Genomic DNA, 21195 nt, shown 5'->3' on the forward strand with positions numbered 1-21195 from the left:
CAGTGCTGTACAATGTTGCATTTCCTTCTTTTGTTCCCTTTGTGAAATCATTTGTTGTGCAGCTTCTCATTATTCCCCCCCCCCCCTCTGGTAACAACTGATGCTGTGCAGGAGTGCTGCTGGCTGTGTCATAGTGAGTCCAGCACTACCACGGTTTGAGTACCAGAGTATATGACTGGACTCTTCAGAGATGAACAAAAGGGATGATGGCACTATAAAAATAGTAGATCTAAAACGTACAAAGCAGCATTCTATTAACCTGAATAATGGAAAAACCATATCTTAGTATGCTAACATCTTTTCAATTTTTAAATGTGTTTTTTTCCTTCTGCCATTGCAGATGCTAACCAAACAGCTGGAGATTTTAGGTTTAGCTGAAAAACCACAATTGGTTACTCGGTTCCAGGAAGTTTTTCGGTCTATGTGGTCTGTTAATGGTGACTCGGTCAGTAAAATATATGCTGGAACTGGAGCTCTTGAAGGAAAAGCAAAGGTAAACCATGTTTAAATATTAAAACTAAATGACGGTCATATGTCATATTGCAGCTTTTGTAAAGTCAAGGGCTAACGTATTTTGAACTTCTATTTTGTATTTACCGAATTTCTAAACTGTTTCTGCCTGTGTTTTCCCTGTATTTCTGACTATAATGTTACCTGGTGAAGGGTAAGCTGGACCTTATCTGTATATCTCAGATCAGTAGATGTGTCCAACTTCTCTTGCTCCTTTTCCTGCAGGAGAAACTTCACCAGTTTCTCCAAAGTACAGCTAAAAAAAATTCCCCATTTAACTTGTTCCCCCATGTTTTGTCAAAATTGTCTTTTCAAAACTGTTCCTTGCAATATTTAGCAGTTACAGGCTACTATACCCATTTGTACTGCCTAATAATCATTAATTATTATTTCAAAGCTGTGTTTCAATTGTTGATTACAAAAATCCTTCTGCATTCCTCAGACTATTTAGGCAACAATAAAAGGCGCCATTTATAACACAGTAAACAGGCCAGAAGTTCTATTTGAGTTTATTTTATTTGGGTAGCATCTGTGTGCTCTGGGGACAGAATGTGGTTTGAATCTGTATGCTTTTCCTCTGGCCTTGTAGAAACCTACCTTTCTAAGGGTTATGATTTGGGACTACATAAAAATTCTAAAGTTAGTCACAATTTTAAATAAAATTGGCTAAGTGGGAAAGAAACTCAGTTTTATTGATGGTAGCACTAACTTTGCTTTCTGAAGAAAAATATTGCTGCTGCCCCAGAACAAGCTGATATTCCATTAATCTGAATATTTTATTCTCCTTGCTTCTGTATAGTTACCATGTCTTGCTTTAGCCGGTTGGTAACATTTATAAATTTCCCAGTATCATTCTTCATCATGTTTCCTAATTTTCTTGGTAAATTTGATGACCAGATAAATATTTTGGGTCCTTCCAGCCATGTAAACTTGCAATTTTATAAATATTTTCAGGGCTTATTGTCATCTAATAGTACCTTTGCAGTATCTAGTTTAAACAGTGCAATTAAGATTCTTGAGTATGTTGCAAATTATAACTAGCCTGAAGTGTACTAAAATGACTGTACAGTGTACAGTAATTTTTTTTTAGATTTATCATCTGCTATTTTAGTATTTAACATCTTGACTAATCTTTCTTTTGCTTTCTTCTTGATTCATTTCAATTATTTGCCTGATATGTAATTGGTGAGTGTAATTCTTGAATACTGTTGAATGTTCTATATGTGTAAATTCCAACTTATTTAATTTTCACCAAAATGACTGAAAAAACAAGTTTGCATTTTGAATAACTTTCTGAATGTCTGCAAAAGATAGCGCTCCTTTACTGAACCCTACACTTTTATATAAGGAACTTTTGTACTTTCTTCTAAAGTCACTTGCTTGAGTATCAAGCTCAAAGGCTTTTGCCATACCCAATGAGTTTTTGTGACTTTTAACAGATTCCTATGCCATGTGTTTGAAATGTCATTTGGTGTCATAGGTACCATATAGTTGGTTGCTACTAGCCAACTGCAACTTAAAGACCTCTTTGGTGTGTGCGACTAGTTGCATGGGGTTTTTTTCCAATGAACACAGTGGCTAGAATCCAGATACCATGCGAAAGCTGGTGAAGCTACAAGAGGTCTAATGTAATATAGTGAGCTCTTTGGATCTATCTAGCAAACTGTTTTTTGTTGCTGTTTTGTCAGTATCATTTTTGGGAATCAGAAATAATGCTGATCTTTACAGGAAGGACTGCAGAGAATGTATCTGAAGCTCTTTAAGCCCTTAGAGAGCTTTATAAATAGTAATTCTTGAAGTGAATGGTACATTTATTAAATAGTATGTAATTAAACCCTGTGGCGCAGAGTGGTAAAGCTGCAGTACTGAAGTCCTAAGCTCTGCTCATGACCTGAGTTCGATCCCAGTGGAAGCTGGGTTCAGGTAGCTGCTTCGAGGTTGTCTCAGCCTTCCATCCTTCCGAGGTCGGTAAAATGAGTACCCTGCTTGCTGGGGGGAAAGTGTAGATGACTGGGGAAGGCAATGGCAAACCACCCCATTAAAAAGTCTGCCATGAAAACATTGTGAAAGCAACGTCACCCCAGAGTCGGAAACGACCGGTGCTTTCACAGGGGACTACCTTTACGTTTTTAATTAAACATCTTACATATTCAAAGGCATAATTATTGCAGTCTTCAGAAAGTTCAAGTGTAGGGAATTGAATGGGCCTATGATGGCAGAGGAAAGTACAAGGGATGGTAACTTTGTCAGTACTGAGAGCCTTATTCACTGGAAAACTGCACTTAATGCCTTTTAGTTGTTTTATATTTTACAGTTTACTGTAATCGATGGCAAATATTTGATACCTATTCTATACACTTTCCAATCTGTGTTCGGTTATGAGGGCTAAAATCTTCTTTGAAAATGAATGCTGGAATCTGAAGATTCCTTACAGTCATTGTAAACCAAGGGAAATATTGGAAGGAGTTGCATGCTACCCAGTTGGCCTTGTACATTTTTAACCACTGTTTCCATTTCATAAGCTTGCATGTATACACATACTGCCTTAGATGTATTTGTATGTCATGCAAGTTATAAGTGTAGCTCCAGTGACTAGATAAAGTATACTGCTATCATACATATATCACAACATACACAGCTGAATGTATTGAAGTTGCACTGTATGTTCAATGTAACTACAACATGACCTGCTAGGGGTGTATGTGTGTGTCATCTGCTTCATTTTTAGTCACAGTGCAGTTTTATATAGCTCTGTTTTCCCATATGCATGTAGTCAATGATAATTGGTGTATGTGAAACTGGTTTGTAGATACATGGAATGGGTATTCTTTTTTAAAGTACTGCATTTAAAAGGATTGACTGATGCTATTTTTAAGCACATGCTTTAAATAATGTGTAATATATGCATATGGTGTATCTTATGTGCTAATTCATGCCTCACTGCTTTGAGTAAAAGCAAAGTCTGTTGCATGACTGCACTGTGTGGTTACTATCCCTGTACCCTTTCCCATTTGCAGCAATTATTTTGCTACTTTTAAAGAAAGAATGTCTTATAATGGGTCTGCTTTCTAATCCTACCAAATAAAAACCCAAACCAAACTTGACAGATAGAGCCAAGTGGGTAGCCATGCTGGTCTGAAGCAATAGAACAAAGTAGAAGTCAAGTGCACCTTTAAGACCAACAAAGTTTTTTTTTCAGAATGTAAGCTTTCATGTACTAGAAGCATACTAGCACATGAAAGCTTACATTCTGGATAAAACTTTGTAGATAAGACACATTAATAGAAATCAAGTGCTTTTAATACTGAAAAACATCAATAGCAATAGACTACAAGTTTAAAACTTAATTCAGAATAGTATGTATATTTGGCAGTGTTCTGTAAGTAACTCTATGAAACATTTGTGCATATTCCTTCCTCACAGGCTGGAAAGCTGAAGGATGGTGCACGTTCTGTGACCAGAACAATTCAAAATAACTTTTTTGATAGCTCCAAGCAGGAAGCTATTGACGTTTTGTTGTTGGGGAATACCTTGAATAGTGATTTAGCAGACAAAGCACGGGCTCTCTTAACCACCAGCAGTTTACGTGGTATGTTTTATTCTCTAGGTTCTTAATATAAATGGCAAGCTATTGCTAATAAACTGTGGGTTGGATCCAAAGGTGCCATTCCTCAAGAAGAGTTAAGTCACAGAAGCCCAGTTTTATACTTCACAATTGAAAAATGCTGTACAAGAAAAGAATAACAAAATCATTTTTGTATAGTTGTGCAAGTTCTTGCTGAAACATGAAAACTGCTATAAAACTCTCTTGACAGACTTTGCCACTAGTGCTTGTTATAAGCAGTAGTGGGGAAGTGCTGCATCCATTTTCTTTCCATTGCAGTTCTTTGGATCCAACAGTACACAATCTATGTCTTCAAGTAGCTCTTCAGAGTATTAATGTCATCATAATGACAGTATACTTATAAACAACTGGCTATGCTTTACTAATACAATTGGGTTAATTCTATGGAAGAGTTCATAACAGAATTATTAATGTATTATATTTTTAGAGGGAAAACTGGGTTCATTAAATCTAGATGTGTATTATTAAATATCTTAAAAACAGAATCTATCTATACAAAATGAAATTTCATATATGTAGTGTCAATTTGAGAACTTGCTAGCATAGACTTCCAGATAAAGTTACAAAATGGCTTGCCTATGTCTTGAGTCTTCAGTAATTAGAATATTATTTGGCTTTGGGGGTCTGAGTGGTAACTGCAAAACAGAGTTAACAGTTTTGGAACTCTTTCATTAACATTGTTACAATGCCAATATGTGATAGTATGAAATAATCTGACAACTAGATTTGGACAAATGATTGAAAATTCTTAGACTGTAGAAATAAGTATTGTGATTTATGAAGCAACTTAATCCAGTAGTTGAACATTATATCGTAGAATAGTGTCTTTAAAGTTTCACTATAACTTGGCAATGAAATTATTTAACTAATTATTTCTTTTCTCCTTACTGCATTCATAGTTTCAGAACAGGCATTGCAATCAGGTATAGTATAATATCTATAGGCACCTGAGCTTATATTTTCTTATGTTAGATTTCTGTTAGATTATCCTGTATTCCTTCCAGAATGAAAGAAAATCTATTCTGTCTCATATGTGCACATGTATATAAGCATGCACACCATAGAGTTGCCTACTGGCAAATCAGACTCTTTTGCCTTTCATGCTATGGAAAGGGTGAAAGAAGAGCAAGTAAGAGAATGAGAAAGCCTTTCCATTGTTAACACATGACTGTGTTTTTGTCTCTTATTTCCCTGAGCCAGACAATGGCTTAGGAAAGTTGGGCAATAGAACAGGGTGAGAGACAGAACCCAGAAGCCTCTCTTTTTTGGTTGAGTTTTAACATTCATTTTCTGCATGCATTCAAACTTGAGGCCTAGGAAAAATGGTTCAGCAATAACTGCTTTTTGACTTTTGTTAATTGTTTATAATTACTACCATCCACATTAGGTGATAGTTGGATTTGATTTTAAAATAGATTTAGTTGGCACAGATATTAATGTGCCAGGCATGGTGTTGGCAGTTACTTGTGTACTTGCATTAGATGGCACAGACAAGATTGTTATAGATCTTCTTCGTGGTCTCTGTGCATCACACCGATGGGAGAAGGCGCCAGCGCCGATCACGATCGGTAAACTTCAAAGCTGCGGATTTCCGCGCCTCCGCCCCAGTGCAAATGCTCAGGAGCCCCACCACGCACGCCCACTGGGACGGGAGCGGACATCCCGCCAGTTCTCTTCTGACCGCCGCACTGATCAGTCGATCTCTGGCTACGGTCGGTGAACTTCGTACCAATCTGTTGGTTAATTAGTGTAGATAGTTGTTAGTTTAGTTTCTTAGTATAGTGTTAGTTAGTGTAGTGTTGCTGCCGCGGGAGAGTGGGGTGAGTTCTTTCAGCCCTCTGGGCGACTCCCCTATCCGTCCCTCCCGCGATTCCTTCCCACCGTCTTCCCTCGCGCATGGAAAGGCGGTGGGGCTTCTTCAGACGGTGCGTCAAGTGAGGGAGTAAAATCGCACCGCCTGACGGACACTCGTTGTGTTTGTTGTGCCTTGGAGAACGCCATAAGCCAGACTTGTGTGTTCATTGCTCCAAGTTCTCCAAGCAAACTCGGAAAAATCGGGTAGCGAGACTGGCGGCGGCGCTAATGGAACAGGCGCTTTCCCCCTGCAAAATGGCCGAAGAGCCGATGGTCGCTCTCGAGCAGGTATCGGCACCGAAATCGCTTGATACCGAGCAGGCCCCCTCCGACGCCGATCGCCCTCAAAAGCACTCGGGCTCGGCTGCGACATCGGATTCCTCAGTGCCTACTAAACGGCACAAGGAGGATCGAGGGGAGCATGGCAAGAAGGCCAAGAAGGCCGAAAAAGTGAAGTCTCGCAAGTCCGCCCCGCAGATCTCGCTGGAGTCGGAGGATCCTTCGGATTCAACGAGGACCGTTCCCCCTCTGAAGCTGTTTGCTTCACCCCGTCGACAGAGCCCTCTAGCATCTATGCCGACTCAGCTGGTCATATCGGACTCAGACTCCGAGATCGAACCGGCTCAGCGCTCCGGCACCGATAGGAGCCCTCTTCCTCGGCTGGGGATCCCCCGCTCCCGAAGCCCTCGGGACCAATGGGATCCATCCCGGGAGCACCAGACGGAGACTCGCTCGCCACGCCACATCGAAGGTGACCGCTCTCCGCATCGGCCAGTGACTCACGTTCCGTGGGACCAGCGTCAGTGGCAATATTTATACGGTGCGTATCCCATGCAGCCGCCTTTCCCATGGCTCCACCCCAGACAGATGGAGTGGGATCAATGTTCAGAGTCGTATCGGTCCCGCACGTCCTACCGTACCCCGAAGCGCCCCGCATCGGCGTCGATCTCGAAGCCACCTGAGGTGGAACCTCGTCGAGAGCCTGTGCAGCCTCCTGTAATCAAGCCGAAAGCGCCCGTCGACCCCGAGTCGCCACCACTGCGCAACCCGTCGGAGCCCTCACAGTCTCCTAGAGACTCTACCAGGTCCATGCGGGACTCTTCCCCAGAGGAACTCGGGGGCTCTTCCCCGGCGAAACTTTCCCCACCGGAGAAGACGTCAGAGGAGCAACCCATCTCCCCATCCGAGGATCGTTTGATCGTTTGATCAAGTCCTATGGGGACTTGATCAAACGAATGGCACAGATGCTGTTGCTGCCGACGGAACAACCACAGCCAGTGGTGACGGACAATGTGTTCGACATTGTTCAGCGCGACACCTCGACAGCGGTGGCGCTGCCCCGACAAACGTAATGCTCCAGATGGCAAAATCCTCGTGGGATAAACCAGCCTCAACGCCGGTGTCTTCCCGCCACCTCGATTATATGTATCGGATCCAGGAGAGCACCGCAGAGTTTTTATATACTCACCCGAAGCCGAATTCGGTTGTCGTGTCTTCTTCTTCGAAAGCGAAGAAGACACACTCCACGCCCCCAGATAAGGAAAGCAGAAAGCTGGACTCGATGGGCCGTAGACTTTACTCGGCGGGTTCTTTGGGCGTGAAGATAGCCAATTACTCTGCATGCATGGGCAGGTACCAGTATGCATTGTGGGACCAGGTCTCCAGCATTCTGCACGCTCTGCCAGATCAGAGCAGGAGTGCTCTCAAGAAGCTGCAGAAAGAAGGGATGCTATTGGCTAAACAGCAGCTGAACGCGTCCAAACACTCCGGGGACACCTGCTCCAAGGCCTTGACCACTGCCATATCGTTGAGGCGTCATTCCTGGCTGAGATCCACTGCGCTCCAGCCTGACACTCAGGCTTACATTGAGGACCTCCCCTTCGACGGTTCGGGCCTCTTTAGTTCTAATACAGACTCCGTCCTCCAGGAGATGGATAAGAGCATGAAGACGTCCAGGAACCTGGGGGTGTCGACGTCTCGCCCGGCGGCAAAGTGCCAGTGGACGAAGCCATGGCAAAGGAAGCCATACGCAAAGTCTCCAGAGCGCTCCTGGAGCTCGAAGCCGGCAGCTACGTTTTCGCGCCAGCAGTACTCAGCCAAACCCAAATATTCCCCGCCTGCCACCCAGTCTGCCAGAGAGAAGGGGTCTAAGCAACAGAAGCAGCGCCTTTGACTCCCTCCGGGCGGCCCGCCCTTCCACGGCTGTGGACTCTATCCATCTTTCCTGTTTCCTCCCTATGTGGGGCCGCATTACATCGGACCTCTGGGTCCTGGCCATCATTCGTCGGGGATACAAAATAGAGTTTCTCCAAAACCCTCCGACTCCCAAATTCGTCTACACCTCACTGTCCCCAACCCTCTGGGAGGAGGTGCAATCCCTCCTCTTAAAAAAGGCCATCAAAGTCGTACCGGACGATCAACGGGGTCACGGGTTCTACTCCCGTTATTTTACTGTTCCCAAGCGGGATGGGGGCCTCCGGCCTATTATGGACCTTCGTGCGTTGAACATCTTTGTTCGGTGCGACAAGTTCCGGATGACCTCCCTGAAGTGCATCCTCCCTCTCCTCAGGCCAGGCAACTGGATGGCCACCTTAGATTTGAAGGATGCGTACTTCCATATCTCTATCCTTCCCTCCCACCGACAATTCCTAAGGTTTGTAATCGCGGAAGACCATTTTCAATACAGGGCCCTACCCTTTGGCCTGTGCACTGCTCTGAGGGTCTTTACCAAGACTATGGTGGTCGTCGCTGCCCACCTGCGGCTGCAGGGGGTGACTGTGTTCCCGTATATCGACGACTGGTTGATCGTGGCAAACTCACGGGAATCCCTAGTGCGTCATATCGACACCACTCTCGCTCTCCTAGTCGACCTGGGCCTGCAAGTCAACTGGGGGAAGTCTCATCTCCAGCCCTCTCAGTGGGTACAGTTTATCGGGGCAGTCTTGGACTCGGTGGCCTGCAGGGCGTTCCTTCCTCTGGACCGAGCAGCAGTTATCATCCGGACAGTCTGTTCCTTTTGCCAAAATCCCATGGTGCGGGCTCGTCAGGTTCAGCGGCTCCTGGGGCTTATGGCAGCTACGACGGCAGTCTTGGGCCTGGCGAGGCTTCGCATGCGCCCGTTGCAGCTCTGGTTCCTCAGGGTCTTCAACTGCAACAGCGACCCCCTGTCTCGCCTACTGACAGTCCCACCAGAGGTACTGAAGTCCCTGACCTGGTGGGGGATGGAGCACAACTTAGTGGAAGGGGTTCCGTTCCAGAGGCCTCCGCCATCGATCACGGTGACGACGGATGCATCCCTGTGGGGGTGGGGGGCTCACGCTTCGGGACTGTGCATGGGGGCTCCCTGGCCCAGTTGTCTTCAACATCATCACATCAACTTCTTGGAGTTGATGGTGGTGTTCCATGTTCTACATTCCTTCCAGACTCTGGTCCGGGGCAGATCGGTGGCCGTCTTAACGGACAACACCACGGCCATGGCCTACCTGAATCGGCAAGGGGGCACGGTGTCTCGCAGCTTGTGCAGACTGGCCATGAGCATCTGGGAGATGTGCAGGTCCTTGGGGATATCCCTGTTGGCCACTCACCTTCCAGGGGAGCAGAATGTTCGAGCGGACTTTCTAAGCCGAGGGGGAGCATTGCTCCACGAGTGGGAACTGAATTGGGACTATCTGGAACCGGTCTTCCAGCGCTGGGGCACACCAGACCTCGACGTCTTTGCGACAAGGGACAACAAAAAGTGCAGGCTGTTTTGCAGCAGGGGAGGAGTGAACCCCAAATCCCTAGGGGACGGCCTCCTAGTCCCATGGTGTTATCACAGCGTGTATATGTTTCCCCCCGTCCCACTCATTACTCGAGTGCTACAGAAGGTTCTGTAGGACCGGCCGGTGGGCATCCTTGTAACACCATGGTGGCCGAGGCAGCAGTGGTTTCCCCTCATTCTGGAGCTGGCCAAAGGCGATTTTCATCACTTCCCGCGGGTTCCGGATCTCCTATTATCCCACCGGGGGCGGTTCCTTCACCACGACATCCCGCACTTGAAGCTAACAGCATGGCACCTGGGGCACAACAGTTATCTGAGAGAGTGCGATTCATTATGCTGAATTTCAGGAAGCCTTCCACGCGAAAGTCGTACTCGTACAAGTGGAGCAGTTTCTCCAAGTTTGCTGAGGCTGCAGGGGTTAACCCGCGTGAGGCAGGTTTGCCTGTTATTTTTGATTTCTTAATCTCCTTGTTAGATGCGGACCTGACGGTGACATCGGTGCGCGTCTATTTAGCTGCCATCTCGGCAGAACACCCGCGGGTGAATGGTCAGTCTGTTTTTGCCCACCCGGACACCAAAAAGTTCCTGAAGGGCCTTGCTCGGCTGTATCCGGCGGTGCGGGTGCCCGCCCCAGCTTGGGACCTGAACTTGATGCTGAAGGCTTTAACTGGGAAGCCATTCGAGCCGATGGCTACCTGTGCTCCTCACCTCCCGGCCTGGAAGACGGCCTTTCTTGTGGCGGTGACGTCTGCCAGACGAGTGGGTGAGTTGGCAACCCTCCGCTGCGACGCCCCCTACTTGACCTTCACTCCACAAGGGGTGGTGCTCCGTCCGGACATTACTTTTTTGCCCAAGGTTTTGTCCTCCTTCCACCTCAACGCTGAGATCTCGTTGCCGGCATACTACCCCAACCCGGCGACTGAGTCTGAGCGCAGGCTGCACGCCCTGGATGTGAAACGGGCGTTATCCTTCTATGTGCGTCGTGCGAAGGGCTCTCGGAAGGACCCCCAGCTGTTCGTGTCCTACGCGACTGCAGTGAAGGGGCGGAGAATATCATCCCAGAGGCTGTCCAGGTGGATTGTCGAGACGATCTGGTTGTGTTACCTGCTCTGCAAAACGGCGCTCCTGGGGCCGGTGCGGGCCCATTCCACGCGGGCGATGGCCACTTCGGCGGCGTTCATGAGGGGCGTCCCACTTCAGGACATCTGCAGGGCCGCTACGTGGGCGTCGCCACACACCTTTGTGTCACATTATGCCCTGGACCTGAGGCGACATCGGGAGTCTTCGGTGGGCCGTGCCGTGCTTCAATCCATCTCCTACTGACGAACCGTGGCACCCTCCACCAGGTATGACTCTAGCTTGCTAATCTCCCATCGGTGTGATGCACAGAGACCACGAAGAAGATAAACAGGTTTCCTACCTGTAACTGATGATCTTCGAGTGGTCATCTGTGCAGTCACACTACCCGCCCTCCTTCCCCTCTGCGGCCGGTCCGTCAATGGGCAGACGCGGCGGGCAGAAGGAACTGGTGGGATGTCCGCTCCTGTCCCAGTGGGCATGCGCACTGGGGCGGAGGTGCGGAAATCTGCAGCTTTGAAATTTACCGATCGTGATCGGCGCTGGTGCCTTCTCCCATCGGTGTGACTGCACAAATGACCACTCGAAGATCATCAGTTACAGGTAGGAAACCTGTTTTTGTGCTCTGCATGAAATACCTCTTAGATAGTAGCCATTCCTTCGTAACTACCCCTTCCTGATGGTTGATAAATAAAAATGTGAGTACAGAATGTACTTTTGAAGAAAATAATTCTGCGAAAGTTCTGTGGGTTTCTGACACAATTAAAATGTAACACAAATTACAGTATTATCAAGTAGTAATCTATACTGGGAATAGTAATTTTTAATAGATTAGCCGTTAACAGTTTGGGAGTTTGAAAGTAGGATCAGCATTTTAAGAGGCTGCTCACAACACCATCATATTCCTTTGACAAAAGAACATAAGAGCCCTGCTGGATTAGATCAGTGGTTGATCTAGTCCAGCATCCTGCCTCTCACTGTGGCCAACCAGTTATTCTGGAGGGCCACAACAGGGCATAGAGACTGAGGCCTTCCCTTGAAGATAGATTAATACATATTCTGGCTTGCACAACAAAAGGAAATGAATAAAAAAAACCCCTAAAACATAAAAACTTTTCTAGTGCAGCACAGGGAAGCACTGCCACTAGCTACCAGTTGTTTGGATGCTTCAGACAGACTTATTGTGTTAGGGGCGGACTGGGATTCAGATTATCATACATTTTATTTCTGCTTTAAATATCCCAGTCTTTGAAGTAATTATTCTCAGTGCAAAGACTAGCATAACCTTTCTAAGTAAAAGTGAGCTATTAGCAGTAAAACTGCTAAAAAAATAATAAATCAGAGTAGAATTAGTTACAAAAGAGATAGGCATCATTTGCCAGGTGATCAAATGAGAGAGGGAGAATCTGACTATATGTGTCTGCTATAACTAGTTTAAAGAAAGAGACTGGCCATGAAATGCATTAGTTGGAACCATAGTATGACCCAGAGGTAGTTTTACCAGTGTACCACAGCTAGAAAGCTCAGAATTTTAAATAATTTTTGCCTTGTCCTTTAACAGTGTTGGCAAAGTTTTAAAATTAAGGATAGTTCTGCAAAGAGTTTATTATAGGGACTTCTGTACAATGCTCTCTCCCCCCCCACTACCACCTTAATTTTCTGCAGGTCGTGACACTTAAAATACTGTCTTTTTCCTCCTAGGGAAAGGGTTAATGTTGGGTAACTGTTCTAAAGCAGTGGTCCCCAGCCTTTTTGGCACCAGAGACCGGTTTTGTGGAAGACAATTTTTGTGGTTTTGTGGAAGACAATTTTTCCATGGACTGGGCTGGAGGGGGGGCATGGTTTTGGGATGATACAGTTGTGCACTTTATTTTGGTGTGTGTGGTTAAGTGCACGGTCTCTTATCTGGGAGAACCGGGTTTGATTCCCCACTCCCCCACTTGCAGCTGCTGTAATTGCTTGGGTCAGCCATAGCTCATGCAGAGTTGTCCTTGAAAGGACAGCTTCTGAGAGAGCTCTCTCAGCCCCACCCACCTCACAGGGGGAGGAAGATAAAGGAGATTGTGAGCCACTCTTAGATTCGGAGTGGAGGGCAGGATATAAATCCCAGGTCTTATTATTATTACTACTACATTATAATATATAATGAAATAGTTATACAACTCATGGCCCAGTTGCTAACAGGCCACAGACCAGTACCGGTCCACAGCCTGGAGGTTGGGGACCCCTGTTCTAGAGTCTACATGGAAGTTAGTTGGTGTCTTGTGATGACTTTTAGAATTTACCCTGGTTTATAAGCTGTAACAAATCAGGTAGTAATACAGTCTACCACTTGGAACTTTCTGCATGCAAGTATGGATTTTATCACTAAGCTGTATGAACTCTTGAAAAGGCTGGGAGTGGCTCTTCAATAATACGTGTAATTTTAGCCACAGAAAGCTTTCTAGAATCTACTCTTTCTCTTAGTACTAGAAAAGTGTATTTATGTAATTATACTCTTGTTTTATTCCATATTGATTAGCAAAATTACCTGTTGAGTTACAATGTATATAGAATATTGATCAGGAGAAATAATTTGAAAGTTTGAGAATAACAGACTTTTAGAAACAGTATTTTATACAGACATAAACAGGTGCACCAAAAATCTGTTTCATGGATTTTTAGGGAACTTCATATTTGCTTGTTTGAATGTATTACTATTCAGTAATTGCTGAAGCTTAAGGCTTTGCAAATATGGCTATGGCTTGCTGGCTTGATGGATTGTAGAAGTAAACTTTTCCTATGTAAGGAAGTGAAATTCAATATTTTGTACTTTGAATATTGTATTCAATATTTTGTAGCATCAGCAAAGATACTGAAGAGTATGTGTGAGAACTTTTATAAGTATTCAAAACCAAAAAAAATTCGAATTTGTGTTGGAACATGGAATGTCAATGGTGGAAAGCAATTTCGAAGTATTGCCTTTAGAAATCAAACAGTCACTGATTGGCTTCTAGACGCACCAAAACTTTCTGGCATCAGTGAATTCCAAGGTGAGCAGGATTATCTGTTTTGTTTGTACTTTTAACAAATTCTGATTTTATTAAAGTCATCAGAATTTTATGTTTAACTTTAGATCGAAGGAGCAAGCCTATTGATATCTTTGCTATTGGATTTGAAGAAATGGTAGAGCTAAATGCAGGAAATATTGTGAGTGCAAGGTAAGATAGATTGCCAAATAGCAGATACAAAATTATTTTAAGCACCTCTTGTTTAAAATCTGGGAGTTGTTGAAATATGTAATTTTATTGCTGTACTAAACATTCCAGAATCCAATTCCTGAGTGGCTGATATCTGTTCCGTGATAAGGCACTGCCTGCATTTAGAGAACTAGGCAATGAGCTCTGCATGCTCAGTAAGGCTTCCCTTACTAACAGCAACACTTATGCAAAATATCCCAAGTTCTTTAACCCTTCCAAGGATTTGTGGGTATTTTTAACCTGGAATCATAGGGAAAAAATTGGTTTACCCATTTAAAGCTTTCTGCAGGTACCAGCCTCCTGTTATGTCTTCTCCTGAGTGAACTGCAGTGCCCTTTAGTCCCTCTGTCTCCTTCCCACTGCCTTTCTTTTTTTTAATTTTGAGTTTCATCAAAAAGGAAAATGAGGTCAATCTGGCTTCCAATAGACTTTACTTAAAAATGAAAGCACTATGCATAACTGTAATTTGGGGTTCTATTGACCCCCCCAACTGAAAAAAATTATTTTAGCACTGTTCCCAGGTATAAATAGATGGACCAACACTTGTTATCTCCATTTTATAAGGTAGAACAAATAGTGAAAACATTTTTCCCTCATAATTTATATCTATAGGGTTTTTGTTTTGTTTTGTTTTTTTGCTTTGAGTCTTTAGAACACTTTTGGAATTGGGGGTTGCAATGACCCCAAGGGAAAGTAGTCTTTGAAACCTGAATTGTTAAATGTATAGTAGGAGCAGAGCTGGTGCATCCAAGTAGGCCAGGTTGGTGCTTGCCTAAGGCACCACCTGACCATGGGGGCGGGTCAGCCCCACTGCACATGCCTCAGAGCGCCCACACTGCCCCATCACTCTCGAGAAGGTGAAAGTAGCAGGGCAGGCTACAGCAGAGTGTGCACTCCTTGGCGACATGCACGCAGTGCACTCCAGAGGGAAAGTAGTCTTTAAAAATGGTAGGGTCAATTTGACCCCATTTATGTTTTTGTGGGGTTTCGGTATTTTCAGTGAGGAGTATTTTTGACCCCAATTCCAGATTTTACTCTCCTTTGTCCTGGATTTCTGAAGAAAGTTATTGTTAAGGCCTGATTGTTTTCCTAGTAGCTAATTTCATAGTTGAAAGAGCTATCAGGTTTCCATTGCTTTTTGCTGTAATGTGGGGTCACTGATCCCTATGCCAAACTAGTATAGTTGGGTTTTTTTCCCTTGCAAGGGTTAGATTAGAGCAATTTGCATTGTAGTAAAAGGAGAAATGGGGAGATGAAGAGGAGCCATATTGCCACATTGTAGCTTTAATGAGACCAGTTCTAGAACCAAAATACGGTTGCCACAATCAGTTCTCAATGTACAACACTAAAGCAGTAAGCTGAAACATCTTTAGTATAATGTATTATGAGCAGAAAGCTGGAGGCCACATGACATTAGGATCTCTGTAATTTGTGTCAGTTCTCTGTGACTGAGGCACTGCTATGATATAAAATGTTGGCAAAAGATTACCAGTAATCCACCAGTCTCACTTTTGCTTTCTAACTACTAGGAAATTCTTTGGCTCAACAGAAGTCAAAGTCAAAGGGGCTTTTTTCAATATGAAATTGGAACACTATTTAAAAGGGCCGCATAGATTGGCCTGATACTTACCTTAAAAAGTAGTCTTTAGTGCTGTTTTTACTTTGATATGAAACCACAGGAATACAACAAATATTTTCCTGTTCAGGACACTCACTGTGATACTGACTTTAAAAATTCACGGTTATGTGCTACTGCTTGTTTTTTATTCTGTAGACTTCTCATGTTTCAATGAAAATGTTACAGTTTGTCTTTGCTGTTCCTTTTCTCTTCATTCCATTCAGTTACCTGATATTTGTTGTGTCATGTTGTCAAAAACCAGTTACATTTTTCAAAAATGTTAATGTTTCTGAACATTTTAATACTATAAATTCTAAATGAGTTTTTTATGGACAGTACTACCAATCAAAAGTTGTGGGCTGCTGAATTACAGAAGACAATCTCACGAGATTACAAATATGTTCTGCTGGCTTCAGAACAATTGGTGGGCGTCTGTCTTTTCATATTTATCAGACCTCAGCATGCACCATTTATCAGGTCAGTGCACAGCTACAGTGACAGAAATAATTCTGAGAGTTTAAAAAAATATTAAAATTGAAGTTTACTGATATGCATGACTTTTTGATGGTAGTTTAAGCTGTTTTGTTACCCAGGTGACAATATGAGATGTCATAGAGTAGCACTTTTGGTACAAGAGTATTTTACTTTCCCAGTGGCATCTTTCCCTGGATCTACGCCTAAGGACAGCCTATACATTAAACAGTATTCAAATGGCAAAGTTTTATGTAACTCCACTTTGATAGTCTCCCTGTTTAGGCAACAAGTAGATTTATGCTTGCCCTTAGAGACTAATGGAACCCAGTAGGTTCCAGAATGCTCTGTGGCAGCGTTTCCCATTTGCAGAGTCGCGACCCAGTACCAGGCCACGGAAGCCTCAATATCAGGTTACAAGAAAAGCCAAAGCTAGCATGAACTCTGCTCTGCATCCTTCCTTTCCCATCTCTCTGTTGTGCAGAGAAAACCTAGGTTTGAAGACTGACACAGGCTGCAAAGCCTGAGCCCCATTTTCCTTCCTTCCATTCCCCAATGTCTCTGTGTTATGCAGAGAGGAGCTGGGCTGCTTTTAAAGGCATGGGAAACACAGCCGTAAAAAGGTGCATGCCCCTCATAAATATCCTTTGTAGGATAACTGCAGAAAAGCTTGTATGAACTTCATATAACTTGAAATTAATTCATTAATTGCAGTACAGTTCTCTGCTACCTTTCACAGCAATTTCTCAGTATTTTAGCCAAGAAAAAGTATGAAAAATAGCTATCAAAAGATTTTTTTGAAACCAAGCAAACTTGGTTGTCGCTTGAGGCAGGGTTCCAGTAATAGCAGCTGAAGGAAGGGCCTACTAAATGTGTCAGCATATTTTGAGGTAGAGCAGCTGCCAGGGCCCATTGTGGGTGGTACACAGTGCTGGCATTCCTGGTGGCAGTAGCACTCCCAACTGCATACACTGGCCAGTGCTGTTGAAAAAGTAAGTAAGTAAGTAAAATTTTCTTTGTATCCCGCCCTCCCCGCCTAGGCAGGCTCAGGGCGGCTAACAACATCTTATACCTATACAATAGTAAATACAAAAACTTTAAATTTAACAATAAAACTTTAAATCTAACATCATTTAAAAACCAGTTAATGTATTTAAAATTCATATAATTTAAATTAATCTAGCAGCAATGGTGGCATTCTGACGCTAGTTCTGCCAGTTTAATTGGTTCTATGTTGACATGGGTCCTTAGACAGGACCGTGTTGGTGGATCCTTAGTTAACAGCAATTCAGCAGTCAGTATATGCTCGTTTAAAGAGGGTAGTCTTGCAGGCCCTGCGGAACTGATCAAGGTTCCGCAGGGCCCGCACCTCCTCAGGAAGCTGATTCCATAGGGCGGGGGCCGCGATTGAAAAGGCCCGTGCTCGGGTATTCTGAAGCTTGATCTCTTTCGGCCCAGGGATAGTCATTTTATTTTTTCCAGCTGACCTCAGTGCCCTCTGGGGTTCATATGGGGAGAGACGGTCCCTCAAGTAGGCCGGTCCTCGGCCATATAGGGCTTTAAAGGTAATAACCAACACTTTGTACTGGATCTGGTATGTAATTGGCAGCCAGTGCAGTCCACGCAGTCCCGGCCATATGTGCTCCCATCTCGGGAGTCCCAACAACAGCCTGGCTGCTGCGTTCTGCACCAGCTGCAACCTCCGGGTCCGACACAAAGGTAGCCCTAAGTAGAGGGCATTACAGTAGTCCAATCTTGAGGTGACCGTTGCATGGATCACTGTTGCGAGGTCACGATGCTCTAGGAAAGGGGCCAACTGCCTTGCCCGCCTCAGATGGAAGAATGCTGACTTGGCAGTGGCTGCTATCTGGGCCTCCATTGATAATGAAGGCTCCAGTAAAACACCCAGGCTCTTTACCTGGCGCGCTGATTTCAGTGGTGCGCTATCGAAGGTCGGGAGAGCTATTTCCCCTCCCAGAGCGCCGTGACCCACACAAAGGACCTCTGTCTTCGCTGGGTTCAGCTTCAGCCCACTCAGTCTGAGCCACGTTGCAACAGCCTGTAAGGCCTGGTCCAAATTCCCTGGGGCGGAGTCGGGCCGGCCGTCATCTGCATATTGATGGCAACCCAGCCCAAACCTCCGGGCAATCTGGGCAAGGGGGCGCATATAGATGTTGAACAACATTGGGGAAAGAACTGCTCCCTGAGGCACGCCACAGTCTAGTGTGTGTCTCTGGGACTGCTCCTCCCCAATAGCCACCCTTTGTCCCTGACCTGAGAGGAAGGAGGAAAGGCCAACCCCCCAACCCCAATGTCGGCGAGGCGGCGCGTCAGCAGCTGATGGTCGACTGTATCAAATGCCGCCAACAGGTCTAATAACATCAGTACCGCAACGCCGCCTCGATCCAGTTGCCGCCGGAGGTCATCCACCAAGGCGACCAGCACCGTCTCCGTCCCATGGCCAGGTCGATAACCAGACTGGCACGGGTCGAGAACAGAAGTGTCATCTAGAAACCTCTGTAGCTGCAGCGCCACTGCCCTCTCAATAATTTTACCTAAAAACGGTAAATTAGACACCGGACGGTAATTCGCTAATTCGGCCGGATCTGCTGTACATTTTTTCAAGAAAGGGCGGACCAATGCCTCTTTCAGAGATAAAGTGAGAGCTAAGATGACTGGAGCAAAGGTGGTGGCATGTCCCTGATGAAGCGACAAGAACATCTTATAGGACATTTATGAAAGCCTATGAGATGGCAGTGAAGGCTGCTAAGAGGAGATTCTATGCAGTCCCATTGCGTCTGCAAGCTCACGCTTGGCCCAGTTATTTAGGACAATTTGCTTCAGGGCAAATAAAACAATAAGAAACTGACTATTGGCTGTGAGGCATTTGTGAGCTTTTTTTGCAGAGAAAGTCCTGCTTTTGAGATCAACAAAGCATCACCAGGCAACAGGATGGTGCATGACCATCTAACTAGATTCCTTTGGAGGCACTTGAAATCCTGGAGTAGCTGCCATCATGATTAGTAAATTCATTATCAGTTGTTAAATTGTTGGTTAATTTTGTCTTTAATGTTTTAATCCTAAATATTTTATTGATATGTTGTGTGAATCCGCTTGCAGGGGAGAGTGGGATATAAGTCAAATAAATAAACTTCTTGTTTTATTTAACCCTGTGGGCTCAATCTATATATGTCTGGGAAATGAATAAATGGTAGCAGTATGGTCTAAGTGGTGAAATGGTCATGGCTCTCCAGAGATTTTAACTGAGACAAGGAGAACAGTGATATGTGATGGCCTGACCTACATTTAACCTTGGGTTCCCCCTGGACACCTACAGGGGATGGGGGGTATGGTTGCCAGATCCAGATGGAGAAACTCCTGGAGATTTGAGGATGGAGCCTGGAGAGGGCAGGAACTTCAGTGGGGTACAATGCCATAGAGTCCATCCTCCATTTCTCCGGGGGCACTGATGTCTGTAGACCAGCTATAATTCCAAGGGATTTTCCAAGTCCAGCCTGGATGCTGGTATCCCTAATTTAACCCAGAACTTAGAGAGAGATTTTAGAGGGTGGTAGGCACTATGTGTGAGTAGAGACTGTATAAAATTATACTGACTGTATGATTCAGAATTGGAAGTCACCACTACATAGAAACTTGCGTTGAGTAAAGATCGCGTAAGTAATTAGGCAAGGATAACTTTTGTAAATTGGAAGAGAACAGATTATCTTTATTCTGGCAGTCCATGGGCCACTAATGAGTAGCACAATTATATACCCAAAGACAAAATAGCATATTCTTACAGGATTTTCAGTAAAACACTTCAGAAATGTTAATATAATCGAGGCTTTTGTCGCTAAGTTTTTAAAAGTTCAACTGATATTTTCATTTTAGAGATGTTGCGGTTGATACTGTGAAGACTGGCATGGGAGGAGCCACTGGTAATAAGGGTGCAGTAGCTATTCGAATGTTGTTCCATACCTCTAGTCTTTGCTTTGTATGCAGCCATTTTGCTGCAGGACAGTCACAAGTCAAAGAGAGGAATGAAGATTTCATAGAAATTTGTCGGAAACTAAGCTTCCCAATGGTAAGGAGCAATCAGAGTCTCTAACTGGATACTTCCCAAAAGTGCTTTAATGAGTTTTCCACATTAAATTGTAATATTTCTGGAAGAGTGTTTAGCTATAATCTATTCCTTTGTTTTCAAACCATTTGCTTTGTTGCTGTAATCATTAGATCAATTTATGTGATGCTTTAAAGCTGGGGTGTCAAACTCATTTGTTACGAGGGCCAGATCTGACATAAAATGTAATGCCTAGGTAGCAGAGATGTAAACCTTTTAAAGGACAAAGACAAAATGCAAATATTTTTTTAAAAGCTTAAAATAAAACATGCTTAAAGCATTAGCACTCGGTCTTAAAGATGTTTTCTTTGTATCTCTTCCATGGGATCAAGGAAACTGGGCAAAGGAAGTTCCGGCTCTTTCCTTCCTTCCCCAGGGGACCAGGAGGGGGAGGCGCCTCAGCCAATAAAAGAAAGAGAGGCTTGGCTCAGTAGTTCTGCTGTGCAGTTGAGAGAGCCTGAAAAAGTAAGTTATCCCTCCCCAAGGGAGGAGCCTCAGCCAATAGAAAAAATAGAGGCTTTGCTCTGTAGCTCATGTGCAATTGAGAGAGCCTGGCAAAGCAAGCTGTGATGCAGAAGGACACGAGAGAGGGAGAAGTAAGCAGATGATTGTCAATTGCTCAGGGACCTGATAGGAGCCCTCCGGGGGCCTGATTTGGTCCTTGGGCTGCATGTTTGACATCCCTGGTTTAAAGGATTTATTCTGAATTATCTTCTGTTTTCTTTCCATAGTTTTTATTTAACTTCTGCCAATAGTTTAAAACTGCTGTTTTACAAAGTTTATTGTAAATTAATCTTGTAGGTTATAGGAACAAGCAGAAAATTAGATTGTAAAAAAGACACCATAAAAAAGACACACAAACTTTGCTAGATGTTATTCAGTGGTATGGATTTGATGTTGGTGGCTTTCTTTTTTATTCCC

General features: G+C 44.4%; 1 protein-coding gene across 9 annotated transcripts in view; it reads left to right on the forward strand.

Annotated features, from left to right (window-relative positions):
- SYNJ1 (synaptojanin 1) overlaps nucleotides 1–21195 on the forward strand; it is a 125774-nt gene that overhangs the window by 33619 nt on the left and 70960 nt on the right. For 6 of the 9 annotated variants that reach the window (XM_060234328.1, XM_060234327.1, XM_060234332.1 and 3 more), the window contains exons 11-17: nucleotides 341–493; nucleotides 3934–4099; nucleotides 5035–5058; nucleotides 13667–13858; nucleotides 13942–14026; nucleotides 16020–16160; nucleotides 20046–20238. In XM_060234328.1, coding sequence (XP_060090311.1) covers nucleotides 341–493; nucleotides 3934–4099; nucleotides 5035–5058; nucleotides 13667–13858; nucleotides 13942–14026; nucleotides 16020–16160; nucleotides 20046–20238 — 954 coding nt within the window. The remainder of the gene's footprint in view (nucleotides 1–340; nucleotides 494–3933; nucleotides 4100–5034; nucleotides 5059–13666; nucleotides 13859–13941; nucleotides 14027–16019; nucleotides 16161–20045; nucleotides 20239–21195) is intronic. The other 3 variants (XM_060234331.1, XM_060234334.1, XM_060234330.1) reach the window with 2 other exon arrangements.

This window comes from Heteronotia binoei, chromosome 3 (genome assembly GCF_032191835.1).
Source record: "Heteronotia binoei isolate CCM8104 ecotype False Entrance Well chromosome 3, APGP_CSIRO_Hbin_v1, whole genome shotgun sequence".
In the NCBI taxonomy this organism is placed as follows: domain Eukaryota; kingdom Metazoa; phylum Chordata; class Lepidosauria; order Squamata; family Gekkonidae; genus Heteronotia; species Heteronotia binoei.